Source organism: Eptesicus fuscus, chromosome 2 (assembly GCF_027574615.1).
Source record: "Eptesicus fuscus isolate TK198812 chromosome 2, DD_ASM_mEF_20220401, whole genome shotgun sequence".
NCBI classification, from domain to species: domain Eukaryota; kingdom Metazoa; phylum Chordata; class Mammalia; order Chiroptera; family Vespertilionidae; genus Eptesicus; species Eptesicus fuscus.
This window is the reverse complement of record NC_072474.1, coordinates 40,873,856-40,889,838: the sequence shown is the minus strand read 5'-3', so window position 1 is coordinate 40,889,838 and position 15,983 is coordinate 40,873,856. Positions and strand designations below refer to the sequence as shown.

Genomic DNA, 15,983 nt, shown 5'->3' with positions numbered 1-15,983 from the left:
TTTACTTATTTTAGAGAGAGAGGAAGGGAGAGGGAGAGAAACAGCGCTGAGGAACATCCATTGGCTGCCTCCTGCACGCCTCCCACCAGGGATCAGCCCACAACCTGGGCTTGTGCCCCCGATGGGGAATGGAACCAGCAACCTTTTGGTGTACCAGACGACGCCCAGTCAGGGTTCAACTGTCAAGGTAAGGTTTCAGAAAATTCCGGTGCAAAAGAGACCAATCAAATTTAATAAATAGGAAGTCACTAGCTTTCTTTGGGGGAGAGATTTTAGCGGAAGCTTAAGTCAGATATTAAGAAGGGGAGAGAGGAATGTAGGACAGCCGGTGCCCAGCCTGGCGGTGCTCAAACGTACTTGACACATGAATAAACTACCTGATACAAAAGATAAAAACATGGCTCGGGGCTCGGTTCCTATCAAGTAACACAGTTCTTGACTAGTAAAAGTACAACGCGCATCTTTTTCTTCTAGTGAAACCAGAGAACAAAAGTATAGACAAGGACAACAGTGTGGTGGCTGTGGAGGCAGAAGAGGGTACAGGGTGGATAAACAGTGATGGGGGGAAAATAAAAGATACGGAAGGAAGAAACAACTCCAAAGAACGTAGACAAGCCCTCCTCCCGGGTTCCGACGCGAGCAGATCCCCGCCTGGGCAGAGCGCGGATCGGAGCTGCGGTTGGAGCCGGCACCGACCACCGCGCAGCCTGAAAAGCAGGACCACGCGAGGCCAGCCGGCATCCCCGGAAGACCCACGAGCGGCTGGAAGAGGGCCGGTCTCCACCTCCTCCCTCCCGGGACGTCCCGGGGCAACACCGCGGTGACACTTCCTGGAACGTCAGGATGCCACGGACGCGGCTATTTGACGCCACTTCCTTGGCTTGGCGGAAGGCACGTTGGCCTGACTGTCGTAAATTGTCGTAAACAAGTGGTTGAAGTTGAGTATTACTGTTGCTCTTCCCGCGCTGAAGGCTGTTTTGGAAAGTTGACAGCGTCGTTGGTTCTGCCGGTGAGTATTTTTTTTTTTTTTAAATAAACTAGGTATTTGAGCTTCTGGTCGTTTCCCCCCTTCACTTGGTGCCGGGACGGTGGCCTGGGAGGCCCAACGTGCGTCGGAAGTACCCGGCGGGTGGGTGTGCGCGCGCAGCCGGGCTCGCGGTGCACGTGGAGCCGGTGAGAGGCGCGGGGAACCGGAGCAGCGGTGAAGGCTGGGCGCGGAGCCCCGCTGGGGAGGGCGGGAGGCGGGCAGGCAAGGGACGGCGGCGTGAGGACCATGCTGCCCGCAGGGGGAGGAGGTGCTCACCGAGGCGACATGGCTGCTGAGGGTCGGTCGGCGCTCACAGGACTGTGGGGAAGCCACACTGCTCACCCTTCGGGTTCGTCCTGGCGGCTTGGCAGTGGGTTGGGTGGCGGAGTTGCTGTCGCTAATACTGTCCCCTTGACGGTGTCCTGACCGGGGTTCGGGAAGGTGAGGGGCTGTACCCAGAGGCCACAGTGACCAAAGGGCGGCACGCACTGCTTTTCTCACCAGGTGGGAGCGGCCATGTCTTTCCGAGGCGGAGGCCGGGGAGGCTTTAACCGAGGTGGTGGAGGTGGCGGCTTCAATCGCGGCGGCGGCAGCAACAACCACTTCCGAGGTGGAGGTGGCGGCAGTTTCCGAGGCGGCGGCGGCGGTTTCCGAGGCGGCGGCGGCAGAGGAGGATTTGGACGAGGGGGTGGCCGCGGCGGCTTTAACAAAGGCCAGGACCAAGGACCTCCCGAACAAGTAGTTTGTATGTCGGTTTCAAAGCTTAGCCTGCTGGGGGTGGGGGTAGGGTAGGGGTGAGGTCGAGGTTGTGGGTTTGTGTTTTTAGGAAGTTTGGGAGTCAGGTGCTGTGAAACAGATCCAGCCACTCGCATGCAGAGGTTACTGCCTGGTTGGTGAGGCACATCTCCGGAGATGCTGTCAACTGACTGAAAGTCATGCTCTGGCATGTAAGGGGGAGATTAAGACAGCTGAAGGACACTGAGAATGCACCATGGGGGTGGAGCTGGAGCTCGGGCTGAAAGGAAGATATTAAATAGGTAATATTTTATGCTTACCCCTATTGTCCCCGTTTTACAGAGAAGGAGACTGACTCAGTTCAGTTTCTTTGCTAGGGTCATAGTTAGGAATAAGTGATAATCAGTAAATGAAATATTTGAGGTACAAGGCAAGTTTTCTGACTCCAAAAGCCCAGCATGTATCTTACTCTTCAGTAAGAGAAGTCAGAATTTTGCTTGGAAGGGAAAAGACAGAGAGGAAGTCAAGGAAGAGACCTAATTAGAGCAGTTTTGGAGTAATTATCGATGAGGTAGGATGGAAGGCATAGAAAGGGAGAGATTGGACGGCAGAATCCCGTCAGAGAGGAGGAAGGATGCATACAGTCTAATATAAAGAATAGGCTGGATCAGTATGCAAGATGGTTTGAAGAAGGTAATATATAGGAGTCCAAGGTCCCAGCCCAGAAGCCATTTCAACAGTCCGTTCACGAAGGAAGCACTGAGAGCATGGTGGGAGTGAGAAGAAAAGGAAGGGTTAGGTGGGAGAGAGATTCTAATGGAAACAAACTCAGTAGAACTTGGCTAATACTGGCAATTGTTAAAAGCTTCCTGGTTTTGAGCCTGGGTGATAGAGATGGAGAGTTGGTTTTGCAGCAGTGCGATGAGTATTTTAGTTTGGGGTGACAATAGTCAATTAGAAATAAAGGTCGTTATTTCGAAGTTCCACACTTTTCTGGAAAAGATGGAAGTAATTGGTGAAGAGGTGGTAGTGGGAGGGTATAAAAGGGAGGAAGAAAAGACAGGAGAGCAACCAAGACTGGTTTTGCAGTTAGGGGTTGGGGAGAAGGAAGAATAGACAGCAATATGCCACACAGTGTTTAATCAAATAATGATAGTTATTATTGTAATAAAGTCACTGTTCTAGGTTGAGGAGTCTCAATGTGCCAGGCACTTTTCTAAGCAGTTGACATTTAATATTGCATTTACTACTCACAATGCTGTATGTTAGGTGTTGGAACTGTTATTAGCCATATGTTAAAGATGAGGACACTGAGGCAGAGAGAAGGTGAGACCCTCACCCCAGGTCACATAGGTTGTATGTTGTGGATTGATATACCAACTCAGGGAGGCTTTTGTATCCCAGAAGAACAGATACGGTGAAATCCCAGGTAAACAAGTGGGCGGGTATAAAAGGGAGGAAGAAAAGACAGGAGAGCAACCAAGACTGGTTTTGCAGTTAGGGGTTGGGGAGAAGGAAGAATAGACAGTAATATGCCACACAGTGGCATATACAACCTTCCAGGAGGGGTTGGTCAGTATAATTTGAAATTGTTTTATATTTTAATGTTTTCTTGTCCTATTTCAGTATTAGGAGAGTTCCTGCATCCCTGTGAAGATGACATAGTTTGTAAATGTACCACAGATGAAAATAAGGTGCCTTATTTTAATGCTCCAGTTTATTTAGAAAACAAAGAACAAATTGGAAAAGTGGATGAAATATTTGGACAACTTAGAGATTTTGTATCCTTTTTAATTGGAAGATGTAGTGATCTCATTGGAAGGTTACTGTTTGCTTTTTTACGGAGCTAAGTAGTAATTAAATTAAACTTGTTGCTTCAGACCATTACGGAGAGTGAGAATGTATTTCCAAATATACAAGGATGGACAAAAGTACAGTTTACAGCTTGTATGGAAAATACAATAACTAATAAATAATAATACAAGGATAAACTCTGGTTTGCATACTCACAACTGTAAATGTACTTTGCCCACCCCTGTATTGTAAAGATAGGTCCTTTTGGGAAGGTTTTAGAAATGATTGCCATTTGGATAAGTACTGCAGGATCGAGGTACTTTGCTTTGGCTATGATCGTGCCACTGGAATGGTATGGTGGAATTGAAAGTTTTAAAGGAAAATATTAATTTCCTCTTGGAAACACCTATCTTACTTTTCCTAAACATTTCTATGTATTCTAACCCTTGTTTTTAAAATTATACTTGAAATCAGAAGGTTACTTTTTTTAAATCTTAATTGCTTTTTCCTTAATAAAATTAATAGTATTTTTCAGTTAAATTGTCAGAAAACATGAAGGCATCTTCCTTTAAAAAGCTACAGAAGGTGAGTCAAGCCCATGATACCTAGGGTCCTTGGTTTTATAAGTTGAATGACCTACCTCAGGGCAGTCCTGCTTAGGGCACTTGAGACTCCCTCAATATATCACCAGTGAAGCTCTTAAATTGAGATGTTCTGTACCTCAAACAGTGAACTTACTTATCTTTAAGACTAATTCATTTAATACAGGCTTTCAGAAAGTATTCCTTGCTCATGAGCAAATTTTGTAACTGCTAGAGTATGTTTTTTAGTTTATGTAAAACTGTCTTATTGAAAAACCTTGCGTGACCAAGCATTCTAAACAAATCATTAAAGTATAAAATTTGAATTATTTGGAAAAAGTCAGACATTAAATATGTGCAAGAGGTAGCTATGAAAATGTTAATAGTGGGACCAAATTTAGTATATTGGCTTTCTGAGGAAGTGAGCTTGAAGCTGAGACTTGAAAGTTGACTAACAGTTATTCCCAAACCTGGCTTCACATCAGAATTATCTGGGGGTGCTTTGAAGAAGATGTATGTCTGGGTGGCACTCCCAAGAAATTTGACCCAGTATGTTTTAGGTGGGGACCAGGACTTGGTGCAGAAAGGAAGGCTCCTGGATGACTTTGATGTAGTTAGGCTAGTGCTTGGGAACAAGTGCACTAGTCAGAGAGGAGGAGGACGTGCTTTGTAAGGAGAGAAAACAGTGTGTGCAATCCTGAGAAAGTAAGCCACTTGAAGGATCCAGAAAAGGCAGAGGTGTAGCTTGGACAGAGAACATTTAGGAATGAGAAAGTTATGAATTATGACTAGAGGTAGGCAGGAGCTAGATTACTTAAGGCCGTCAGGTCACAAGAAAGAGTTCAGACTTTAGTTTTAGTTTTGTTTTTAAATATTAGGGAAAATATGGTTAAATTTATACCTAAAAGTACTGGAAAAATAAACTCCCTGGTAAGGGTTCAGTACTCTATGTGAAGGGGCCAGGTTGGAAGAGATATTTTGGACTGGGACAATGGCAATGGAGAAAAATAGATGAATTTATGAGATAAAGGAAGTAGAATCGACAGGTCTTGATAATTGATGAGCTGTTGAAATTAAAGTAAAAAATGCCACCGTCTTTCAGATGTCTTGATTTCAGCATCTTCGTGGGTAGTGTCACCATTCACTGAAATGGGCAACACTGGAGAAGAAGGGAATTGGGGGAGGAGGAAGGACAGTTTTGGACATACTAGGTGTACCGGTTAAGTATGCGGATTTTTTTCAATAGATGGAGTTACACGTATGTTGATACATATGCGATTTAATATGTATGCTATTTTGTTGTATTGACAACAAGCTTCAAAACTTCCTATGTCAAATTTTCTGAAGGTGTTAACATCATCTTAAAAATGTCGAATTTCGTGCCAAAAAAAGAGCATTTGCAGGAAGTTTTAATTCGTTACTTTATTTTGAAGAAAAGTGCTACTGAAAGTTATCGTATATTCGGGAAACTTACGGTGAACATGCTCCATCTCAAGATACTTGTGAACGCTGGTTTAAACGATTTGAAAATAATGATTTCGATGTGAAAGACAAAGAATGTCCAGGTCAACCGAAAAAGTTTGAAGACCGACAATTATAAGCATTATTGGATGAAGATGTGTGTCAAACTAAAAAACAACTTGCAGAAAGATTAAACGTTGGTCAGCAAACAATATCCGATTGTTTACAAGCAATGGGAAGGATTTTAAAGGAAGGAAAATGGGTGCCACATCAACTGAACGAAAGACAAATGGAAAACCAAAAAGTCATCAGTAAAATGTTGCTTCAATGGCATGAAGAAAATCTTTTTTGCATTGAATTGTGACTGGCGATGAAAAGTGGATTTATTTTGAGAATCCCAAACCCACAAAATAATGGGTTGACCAGGTCAACCATCAACATCAACTGCAAGGCCAAATCACTTCGGAAAGAAGACAATGCTCTGCATTTGTTGGGATCAGGAAGGTGTGTATTATGAGCTTCTAAAACCAGGTGAAACCATTAATACTGATCGCTACTGACAACAGATAATTAATTTGAACCACGCTTTGATCATAAAACGACCACAATGGGCCAGAAGACACGGCAAAGTAATTTTGCTTCATGATGACGCACCATCACACACTTCAAAACCAGTTAAAGACACGTTAAAAGATCTTGCCTGAGAAGTATTAACCCACCTGCTGTATTCACCAGACCTTGCTCCTTCAGATTACCACTTGTTCCGGCAGCACTTCAAAACGTATGAAGAAGTGGAAAATTGGGTCTCTGAATGGTTTGCTTCAAAACAAGAAAAGTTCTATTGGGACGGTATCCACAAATTACCTGAAAGATGGGGGAAAATGTGTAGCTAGCAATGGACATTACTTTGAATAAAGCACTTTTGATGTTTCTCTTGAAATTATCGTGTTTTCTTTGATTTCAAAATTCGCCATTATTAACCAGTACACCTACTATATAGATTATAGTTTTGAAGCCCTCGTGTGTGTTTTGTGCAAAATTGTGAACTATACCTCATTATGTTTTATTATTGTGAAGAAAAATATTCTTAGTCCTAAATATAGGATGGGTTTAGTTTCTATAAATCATCTATTACTTTATATGTTCAATAAAAAGTTATTGATCATTTATTAAAATATTGAAATAGCTATATGTCAATGTTTTATTTTTTATTTTAATGCTAAGTATTTAATAGTTTCCTTTTTCTTATGGCAGGCAATTCTGTTAAGTTAAAATGTAGTTAATTTTTGGAAGGCATTGTCTGTTTCTAAGGAGATTGAATTGGTCTTGTTAGGTGCCAAAGTTTACATGCTTTATGTACATTACTTTTTTGATCTGCACAAGGACTATGTGAGGTAGTTACTTTATTATCATGATTTTACAGATCAGAAAACTAAGGCACAAAAAAACTAACTTTTTGCCCAGGGCTACACAGTAGTATGTAGTAGAGTTGGGATTTGAACCTAGGCAGTCTCGAGTCTAGGTATAGTTATATAATCTTAATGACTGTACTATATTACCCAAGTCATCACACTAATTGTTTCTATTTTACTTCCAGTTTTATATAGACCCATATAAGCTGCTGCCACTGCAGAGGTTTTTACCTAGACCTCCAGGTGAAAAGGGACCTCCAAGAGGTGGTGGCAGGGGTGGTCGAGGAGGAGGAAGAGGCGGAGGTGGAGGTGGCAGAGGTGGTAGAGGCGGTAAGTTACTTGTAGGAGAAAATTTCTAATGAGATTTCAAAATTTCAGCCAATTCATATAGTACAATTAAATTTTATACATAGGCAAACCTCCCAAATGTTTGTTTATTTACTAGAAGCCCAGTGCACGAAAATTCGTGCACTCGGGGCATCCCTCGGCCTGGCTTATGCCCTCTCACAATCTGGGACCCCTCAGGGGATGTCCGACTGACAGCTTAACCCTACCAGACCGCTGTACCGATTTTTCAGTAATTTCCGAATCTGCTGCTATACCACTGTACCTAATTTTCGGTACTTTGCCTAGACCTATTTTCTACAATGTCTCCAAGTTCCATCTTATTCTAACCACTTGTTTGCATGTAACTAACATTTTTCTATATGATGTTGATTTTTTCTCTTTAATGCTCAGGAGCCCAGGTATAGGGGACAGTTAGATTCAGGGCCTCAGGTCTGGTAGGGTTAAGCCTGCTCCCCGGGATATCTGGCCCACGCTGGCAGTCAGACATCCCAATTGGCAGCCCAGAAATAAAATCTATATATTTCAATGTCATGTCAAAGACCATCTATACTAATATCTATACTAATAAAAGAGTAATATGCTATTTAGACCGGGAGACCTTCCGGACAAAGCTGGGGGCTTGGCAGACCTGCAAACCACCCCCAAACGGCCCTCAGCCCCTTGCCCAGGCCAGCCACGCCCCACAGCGGGGACCCCCACCCCGATGGGGGTGTGGCCAGCCTGCAAACGGCCCTCAGCCCCTCACCCAGGCCGGCCACATCCCCCAGCGGGGACCCCAACCCCAAAGGGTGTGTGACCAGCCTGAAAATGGCCCTCAGCCCCTCACCCAGGCTGGCCACTCCCCCCAGTGGGGACCCCCACCCTGATTGGGGTGTGGCCTGCCTGCAAACCACTGCAGGCCCCTAGCCCAGGCCAGCCCCACCCCACAAGGGGACCCCCACCCTGATTCGGGACCCCCTTCAGGGCAGACCAGCCGGCCCCCACCCATGCACCAGTCCTCTATCTATACTAATAAAAGGGTAATATGTTAATTAGACTGGGAGACCTTCCGGAAGACTTGCCTAATGTCCTTCCAGACAAAGCCATGATGGCGGGGCCAAGGCAGAGGCGGTTAGGGGTAATCAGGCCAGGAGGGGAGGGCAGTTGGGGGTGATCAGGCCGGCGGGGGTGGGCAGCTGGGGTCGAGCAGGCTGGCAGGGAGGCCAGTTGGGGGCGAGCAGGCCGACAGGGGGGGCCGTTAGGGGTGAGCAGGCAGGTAGAGTGGTTAGGGGCGATCAGGCAGGCAGGCAGGTGAACAGTTAGGAGCCAGCGGTCCTAGATTACGAGAGGGATCAGGCCTAAATCGGCAGCCAGACATCCCCTGAGGGGTCCCAGATTGGAGAGGGTGCAGGCCAGGCTGAGGGACAACTGCCCCATGTGCATGAATTTGGTGCACCGGTCCACTAGTCTATCTATAATAATAAAAGCATAATATGCAAATTGACTGAACAGTGGAACGACCGTCTGGACAACCTTTTGGATGACCATGCTATGACATGCACTGGCGCCAGGCCAGCCAAGTTGGGTGCGATGCAATTGATTGGGGGACCCTGCCATTGCCCCACAGAGGGAGGCCCAGGCCACCCTCTGCATGGCGATCCATCATGGAGCCCCTGCTGGGTGATCGATCACAGAGCTCCACGATCAATCACCCTAAAGAGGGAAGCCCAGGCCACCTGACTCATGGCACTGCGGCGGGTGTGTGGGGCCGGCCAGCAATCGCCTTGCAGAGGGAGGCCCAGGGCAGCCAAGCGATTGCACCCCACGCCTGTCGCCCACAGAGGGAGGCGACCGGTGGGGGGGAGGGGCAGTGCCACACAGATGGCAAGCAGTGGCAGTGGCGGGGTGGGGGCAGCTGGTGGCAGCTGGGAGAAGGAAAGCCTCGATAGGCCCTGATCGCCAGCCAGGCCTAGGGATCCTACTCAAGGGGTCCCGGATTGCGAGAGGGTACAGGCTGGGCTGAGGGACCAACCTCCCACCCCCATGTACGAATTTCGTGCACTGGGCCTCTAGTATATAATAAAAGGGTAATATGCAAATTGATCCTAATGGCAGAACGACCGGTTGCTATGACACACACTGACCACCAGGGGGCAGACACTCAATGCAGGAGCTGCCCCCTGGTGGTCAGTGCGCTTCCACAGGGGGAGCGCCACTCAGTCAGAAGCCAGCTCATGGCTGGCCAGTGCAGCAATGGTGGAGGGAGTCTCCCGCCTCTGCAGCAGTGCTAAGCAGGCCTAAGCCGTTAGTCGGACATCCTCTGAGGGCTCCTGGGCTGCCAGAGGGTTGTCTGACTGCCAGCTTAGGCCCGATCCCACGGTGAGTGGGCCTAAGCTGTCAGTCGGACATCCCCTGAGGGGTCCCGGACTGCGAGAGGGTGCAGGCCAGGCTGAGGGACCCCTGCCCCCCAAGTGCACGAATTTTCGTGCACTGGACCTCTATATATATAAAAGCCCAGCGACCGGAACAGCGGAACGACCAGAATGACCGGTGGCTATGACACACACTATGGCAGCCAACCAGCCTGATCCAGGCCCCGATTGCCCCCACCCCCTGGCCAGCCTGGCTCCCAATCGGCCCCCAACACCCTGATCACTGTGTGGCTGACCACCAACCACCTGAGGCCCCTCCCCTTGGCCGGCCTGGCCCCTGATTGGGGGCGGGACCTGCCGGCCAATTGCCCGTGGCCCCTCCCCCCACCAGCCCATCTTGATGGGCCCCCATTGGAGTGGGCCAGCTGGACCCCACAGTACACGAATTTGTGCACTGAGCCTCTAGTTATCAATAAACTAGAGGCCCTGTGCACAAAATTGGTGCACTCAGGGGGGTCCCTCAGGCCAGCCTGCACCCTCTCACAGTATGGGAGCCCTCAGGGGATGTCCGACTGACGGCTTAGGCCTGCTCCCTCTAGGCCACGGAGGTGGGAGAGGCTTCCACTACTGCTGCTGCGTTCGCCAGCCATGAGCCTGGCTTCTGGCTGAGCAGCGCTCCCCCTGTGGAAGCACACTGACCACCAGGGGCAACTCCTGCATTGAGCTTCTTCCCCGTGGTGGTCAGTGCGTGTCATAGGTACTGGTCGACCGGTAGTTCGATCATAATGGTCGCTTAGGCTTTTATATATACAGATTAACTCTGTAGTTCAGTATTTTGACATGTATTTCTTCAAAGTTTTGGTACATTAATTGTTATGGACATCTAGATGATGAGCAGGGTTGGGGATGAGATGGGGTGTAGCCTTGGGTGAGGTTAGACCTGTGAATGGTGTGGTGGATGATGACAGGAGGATGGGCAGAACCAAAGTGGTGAGGAAGAGATGCTGAAAATGGGGTTGGAAAGAGACAGTAAAGAGACAGAACTCTTTTCATATTTGCCTCTCTCAACTTAATTATCATTTCACTCTGCAAATGTACTTTTTGGGTCTAGATAGCTCGGAGATAATTTGAGTTCAAACATATTTCTTAAATACTTTGGGAGTACCCCTTTGGGTATTTGATGAAGGGAGATCCTCTCATTCCTATTCTATGTTTAGTCTCATACAATATTTAAAAAACTCACAACGCCAGTCTATTTTTTTAAAACCTTTCTACATATATATAGTTTTTAGTCCTCATCTGAGGATATGCTTATTGATTTGAGAGAGAGAGAGGTGAGGAGAGAACATCAATTGGCTGCCTTTCGTATGTGTTCCCACTGGAGATACAGCCTGCAACCTGGGTATATGCCCTGACTGGGAATAGAACCAGCAACCTCTCACCCCGCACCCTGCCGCCGCCACTGGTCGCCGTCTGCGGGGCGATCGGGTCCCCGCTTGCACCTGCCTTGGCCTGGCGCCACCGACTTACCTGCTCCACCATCCTGCCGTGGTCCCGCTGTCGTTGGGGCCCATCGAGGCTGGCAGCGCCTCCACTGCTGCCAGTGCCGTGTTGCCGACACCCTCCATGTTTCCCACCGCCGCTGGCTAGGGCCTCCCTCCCTTCCCCTGGCCGACCCCACCCCCTGCTCCAACTCCCTGAAGAACTCCCGGTTGAGGGGACAATTTGCATACTATGCTTTTATTATATAGGATACCAGTAATTGGAAGTATGTATTTGTTTTTTTCTTAAATTTTTTTGTCAATTACAGAGGTGTAATTGGCGTTGGGAAAACTGGACAGATACATGGCAAAAAATGAAACTAGAACATCTTCTTACACTGTATACAAGAATAAACTCAAAATGGATTAAGGACTTAAATGTATAACTACGATGCCTTAGTTTCAGGTCTAAGGCATAGTAGTAAGACATTTATATAATTTCTAAATGACCCTCCGATAAGTCTAGTGCATAGTTATCGCAATATTGACTATTCTCCATGCTGTACTTTACATCCCTGTGACTGTTTTGTAACTACCTATTTGTACTTAATCTCTTCACCTTTTTCCCGCAGCCCCCCAACTCCTTCCCATCTGGCAACCATCAAAATGTTCTCTGTATCTGAGTCTGTTTCTATTGTTTATTCTCTTATTTTGTTCTTTAGATTCCACATATAAATGAAATCCTGTAGTATTTGTCTTTCTGTCTAACTCATGTCACTTAGCATAATACCCTCGTTCCAACCATGTTGTCACAAATGCTAAGATTTCATTTTTTTTTGGCCAAGTCATATTCCATTGTATATATGTACCACATTTTATTTAATCATTTGTCCATCAAGTGACACTTAGGTTGCTTTCATATCTTGGCTATTGTAAATAATGCTACAGTGAACATAGGGGTGCATATATCTTTTCTAATTAGTGTTTTGGATTTCTTCAATTTAATACCCAGAAGTGGAATTGCTGGGTCCTAAGGTAGTTCTACTTTTAGTTTTTTGAGGAACCTTTGTAGTGGCTGCACCAATTTACAATCCCACCAACAATGCACAAGTGTACCCTTTTCTTCACATCCTCACCGGCACATGTTGTTTGTTGGTTTATTTACGATAGCCATTCTGACAAGTGGGAGGTGATATCTCATTGTGGTTTTAATTTGCATTTCTCTAATGATTAGTGACATTGGGTATCTTTTTATATGTCAATCGGCCATATGTATGTCATTTTTGGAGAAATGTCTGTTCAGGTCCTCTGCCTATTTTTTAGAATGTTTTTTTTGTTTTGTTTTTTTTGGTGTTGAGTTATATAAGCTCTTTATAAATTTTGGATATTAACCTCTTATCAGGTGTATCATTGGCAAATATAGTCTCCCATTCTCTAGATTGTCTTTCATTTTATTGATGGTTTCATTTGCTGTGCAAAAACTTTTCATTTTGATGTAGTTCCATTTGCTTATTTCTTCTATTGTTTATCTTGCCCGAGGAGATATATCAGAAAAAATATTAGTAAGAGCAGTGTCTGAGAGCTTACTGCCTATGTTTTCTAGGAGTTTTATGGTTTCAGGTTGTACATTTAAGTCCTTAATCCATTTTGAGTTTATTCTTGTATACAGTGTAAGATGTTTTAGTTTCATTTTTTGCCATGTATCTGTCCAGTTTTCCCATCGCCATTTATTGAATAGACTATTTCTACTGTACTGCATTGTGTACTTTTGTCTCCTGTGTCATGGATTAATTGACCATATAGGTTTGGATTTATTTTTGGATTCTATTCTGTATTCTCCATTGATCTCTGTGTGTGTTTTTATGCCAGTACCATGCTCTTTTTGACTACTGTAGCCTTGTATAGCTTGATATCATGTAGTGTGATACCTCCAACTTAGTTCTTTCTCAAGATTGCTGTGGCTCTTCAGGGTCTTCTGTGGTTCCATATAAATTTTAGGATTGCCCGGCCGGTATGGTTCAGTGGTTGAGCATCCACCCATGAACCAACAGGTCTCACTGGTTCAATTCCCGGGATGTGGACTCTATCCCCTCTAAGCAACACTTAGTGTTGCTATAGGGCGTGCAGGGGCAGCTGATCAATGATTCTTTCTCTTCATTGATGTTTCTATCCTTCTCTCCCTCTCCCTTCCTCTCTTTCTAATTCTTCCTATCCATGAGCACAGTTATATGCTTCCATTTATTTGCATCTTCTTCAATTTCTTCAGTGTCTTATAATTTTCCAAGTACAAGTCTTTTACCTCCGTGGTTAAATTTATTCCTAGGTATTTTTTTTAATGCAATTATAAATGGGATTATTCTCTTGATTTCTTTTTTTATACTTCATTATTGGTGCATAAAAATGCAACTGATTTCTGAGTTTTAATTTTGGATCCTACTACTTTACTGAATTCACTTATCAGTTCTAATGGGTTTTTGGGTGGATTCTTTAGGGTTCTCTCTAATAATGTCATCTGCAAACAGTGACAGTTTTACTTCTTCCTTTACAATGTGAATGCCTTTCATTTATTTTTCTTGGCTAGGACTTCCTGTAATTTCTCTTTTTATAATTCATTATTTCTTACAAAGTAAGCTCCCCAAAATAAATTGAAAAAAAGGAGAGACTGAAATAGGAAGCCATTATGAGTTGGATAATAGAAAAATGCTTAAAAAATTTAAAATTTCAAGGCTAATCAGCATGTATCAGTGATGGTTCATAGGCAGCTTAGTTAACTTTAAAGGATGTATTTATGGTAGATGAAAGCCACCCATATCTGCGTCCCTTTGTTCTTAGGGTAAAAAGCCTTTGTTCAATCAAAAAAGTATTTAGTGGGGGGAAAAAGTATCAAAAGTTAAGATGCTCATACATTTAACAAGAGGGCAAAATCAAACTTTAAAGTAATAAGCTTTTCTAATTCATTAAAACAGAATACTTGTTTAAAAAATTGTAGTCTAGGGTTTTAGCTTTCTACTCAACTGGGAAACTTCTGCAGTTTTTCCATTTTTATCTTTTAAAAAATTGTGCAAGATAATTCGTAAAGTTTTTTTTATAACTGTAGGCATTATGTATTGATATTTGTAGGCCTACCAGAATAGGATAGGCTACAGTTATTTAATAAATGTTTCCTTTATTTTTAGGTGGTTTTAGAGGTGGAAGAGGAGGAGGTAGAGGTGGAGGCTTCAGAGGAGGAAGAGGAGGGGGTGGTGGTTTTAGAGGTAAGTATGAAAAAAACACCTTTAAATGACTGAAATTCTAGAATTGGTATTATCTGCCATTTAAAAATTGTTAGTTTTATTTTTGTTTGCCAGCAAGTCCGTAGAACATCATGGTGTTCTTTGTTTTATCCTAATTTATAGCTTCATTTTATATCACTCTTCCTTGCTTTTCCCTTTGAGTTTTATCACCTACTTCCAGTTTATTTTGCTGTATTTTTAATTAGAAAAATAAAAAGGTGTAATATGAATGACAGTTAAATTTAGTAAAGTAGGTTTGCTAAACGTTATAAGAACTAATGCTGATTTTAAACTTGAGATTTGGGTAATAGTATTATTAATTTCCATACCTTTAATACTTTCATTTTCTCTTAATCAGGGAGAGGACATTAAGTGTAACAGTTGACAGAGGAACTTCAATTGATTTCTGCGTTAACCTGCATGGTCTACTTCTGTGGATCAGAAATTTGTTTCTTGAGCAAGTCTTGAAGAACCGGTTACTACATGACAGTGGCACTCAGATGTCAATGTCACACAAACAGAGTGCAACAGAATAGGCACTTATGGAGCTTGGACAAGTGTTTTATTGTTTTATATAATGCTCGGAACTGTGATCGCTTAATAAATGGACAATTTTCACATGAAACATATTTGAATTTTTACAATAAAATGTTTTATTTCTTTAAGTTACTTAGAGCTGTGTTTATTAAACCAGAGCTATTTTTGAGGTTAAAATGAACAACTAAAGCTTAAGCCCAGTGGTTTTCATGTAGAAAAAAAATGATCTGTTTACATATATAACTGATCTTTAAAAACATAATGCTAGTGAAGGAATACTTTAACATTATTTGTAAACCAACACCCCTTTCTAAATATTTGCCTTTTATACACTAGGACATTATCACCCTTTATTGTATTTTCATTTAGTGTGTTAGTAAAGCAGTTTCTCTAATTGTAATGATTAATTGATTACAAAATTTTAGTATTGATTACAACTCTATTAAAGTTGGGACAGCTTTGTTCAAAGAGAACTAAAGTTCAAGAAATTTCTGAAGAAATGTTTCATTTTTCAACATTTAATATAGATTGAATGTTGAAAGTTTTACTGATTGTTCTTATTTTACATTTTTAAAGGGGATCTAAAGGTTTAGGATGTTATTCACCATAAGCAAATATTTGATTTCCTGGTACATGTTCAGATGCCTAGTTAGAGACAGTACAAATGAAATTGGTGTCGATCCCTATTGCTGTTGTAGTATCATGCAGTAGCCATGATAGCAAGTTAGAGTACTGTGATATGGGACCATTTCCCCTGCATTGATTTTTTTCCCCTTGTGTTTTTTCTCCGGAATGATATTACTATATCTTTTCCTAAATTTTTCCAACCTAATGCTCATTTGAGTAGCATAGAGTATTGCCTGTGTCAGTATTGTGGGTTTTATTACTCTTGATGGAGTTGTAGCAGCATTAGTAAATATGTAGGACATAAATATATATGATGAACAAATACGTTGAAAATTACTGTTTCCCAGTAAGCAGTTG

At 43.7% G+C, this 15,983-nt stretch overlaps 1 protein-coding gene across 3 annotated transcripts; it reads left to right on the top strand.

Moving 5' to 3' along the window:
* Positions 1 to 952: 952 nt before the first annotated feature.
* GAR1 (GAR1 ribonucleoprotein) lies at positions 953 to 15,131 on the top strand. 3 transcript variants are annotated; one of them, XM_028158637.2, is made up of 7 exons: positions 953 to 1,009; positions 1,532 to 1,772; positions 3,389 to 3,543; positions 4,082 to 4,141; positions 7,196 to 7,340; positions 14,367 to 14,444; positions 14,821 to 15,131. In XM_028158637.2, the coding sequence occupies exons 2-7, from the start codon at positions 1,544 to 1,546 to the stop codon at positions 14,832 to 14,834; spliced, it is 681 nt and encodes a 226-aa protein (XP_028014438.1). In that variant the 5' UTR covers positions 953 to 1,009; positions 1,532 to 1,543; the 3' UTR covers positions 14,835 to 15,131. The 3 variants fall into 3 exon arrangements, with proteins under 3 accessions (XP_028014438.1, XP_028014439.1, XP_008148500.2); XM_028158638.2 differs by lacking the exon at positions 953 to 1,009 and adding an exon at positions 1,120 to 1,173; XM_008150278.3 differs by lacking the exon at positions 953 to 1,009 and adding an exon at positions 1,184 to 1,376.
* Positions 15,132 to 15,983: the final 852 nt, after the last annotated feature.

Coding starts and splice junctions, on each gene's coding strand:
- GAR1 (XM_028158637.2), top strand. CDS start 1,544: ATGTCTTTCCGAGGCGGAGGCCGGGGAGGCTTTAACCGAGGTGGTGGA. Junction 3,544..4,081: donor TTGGACAACTTAGAGATTTT/GTATCCTTTTTA, acceptor TAAAATTAATAG/TATTTTTCAGTTAAATTGTC. Junction 4,142..7,195: donor CCTTTAAAAAGCTACAGAAG/GTGAGTCAAGCC, acceptor TTTTACTTCCAG/TTTTATATAGACCCATATAA.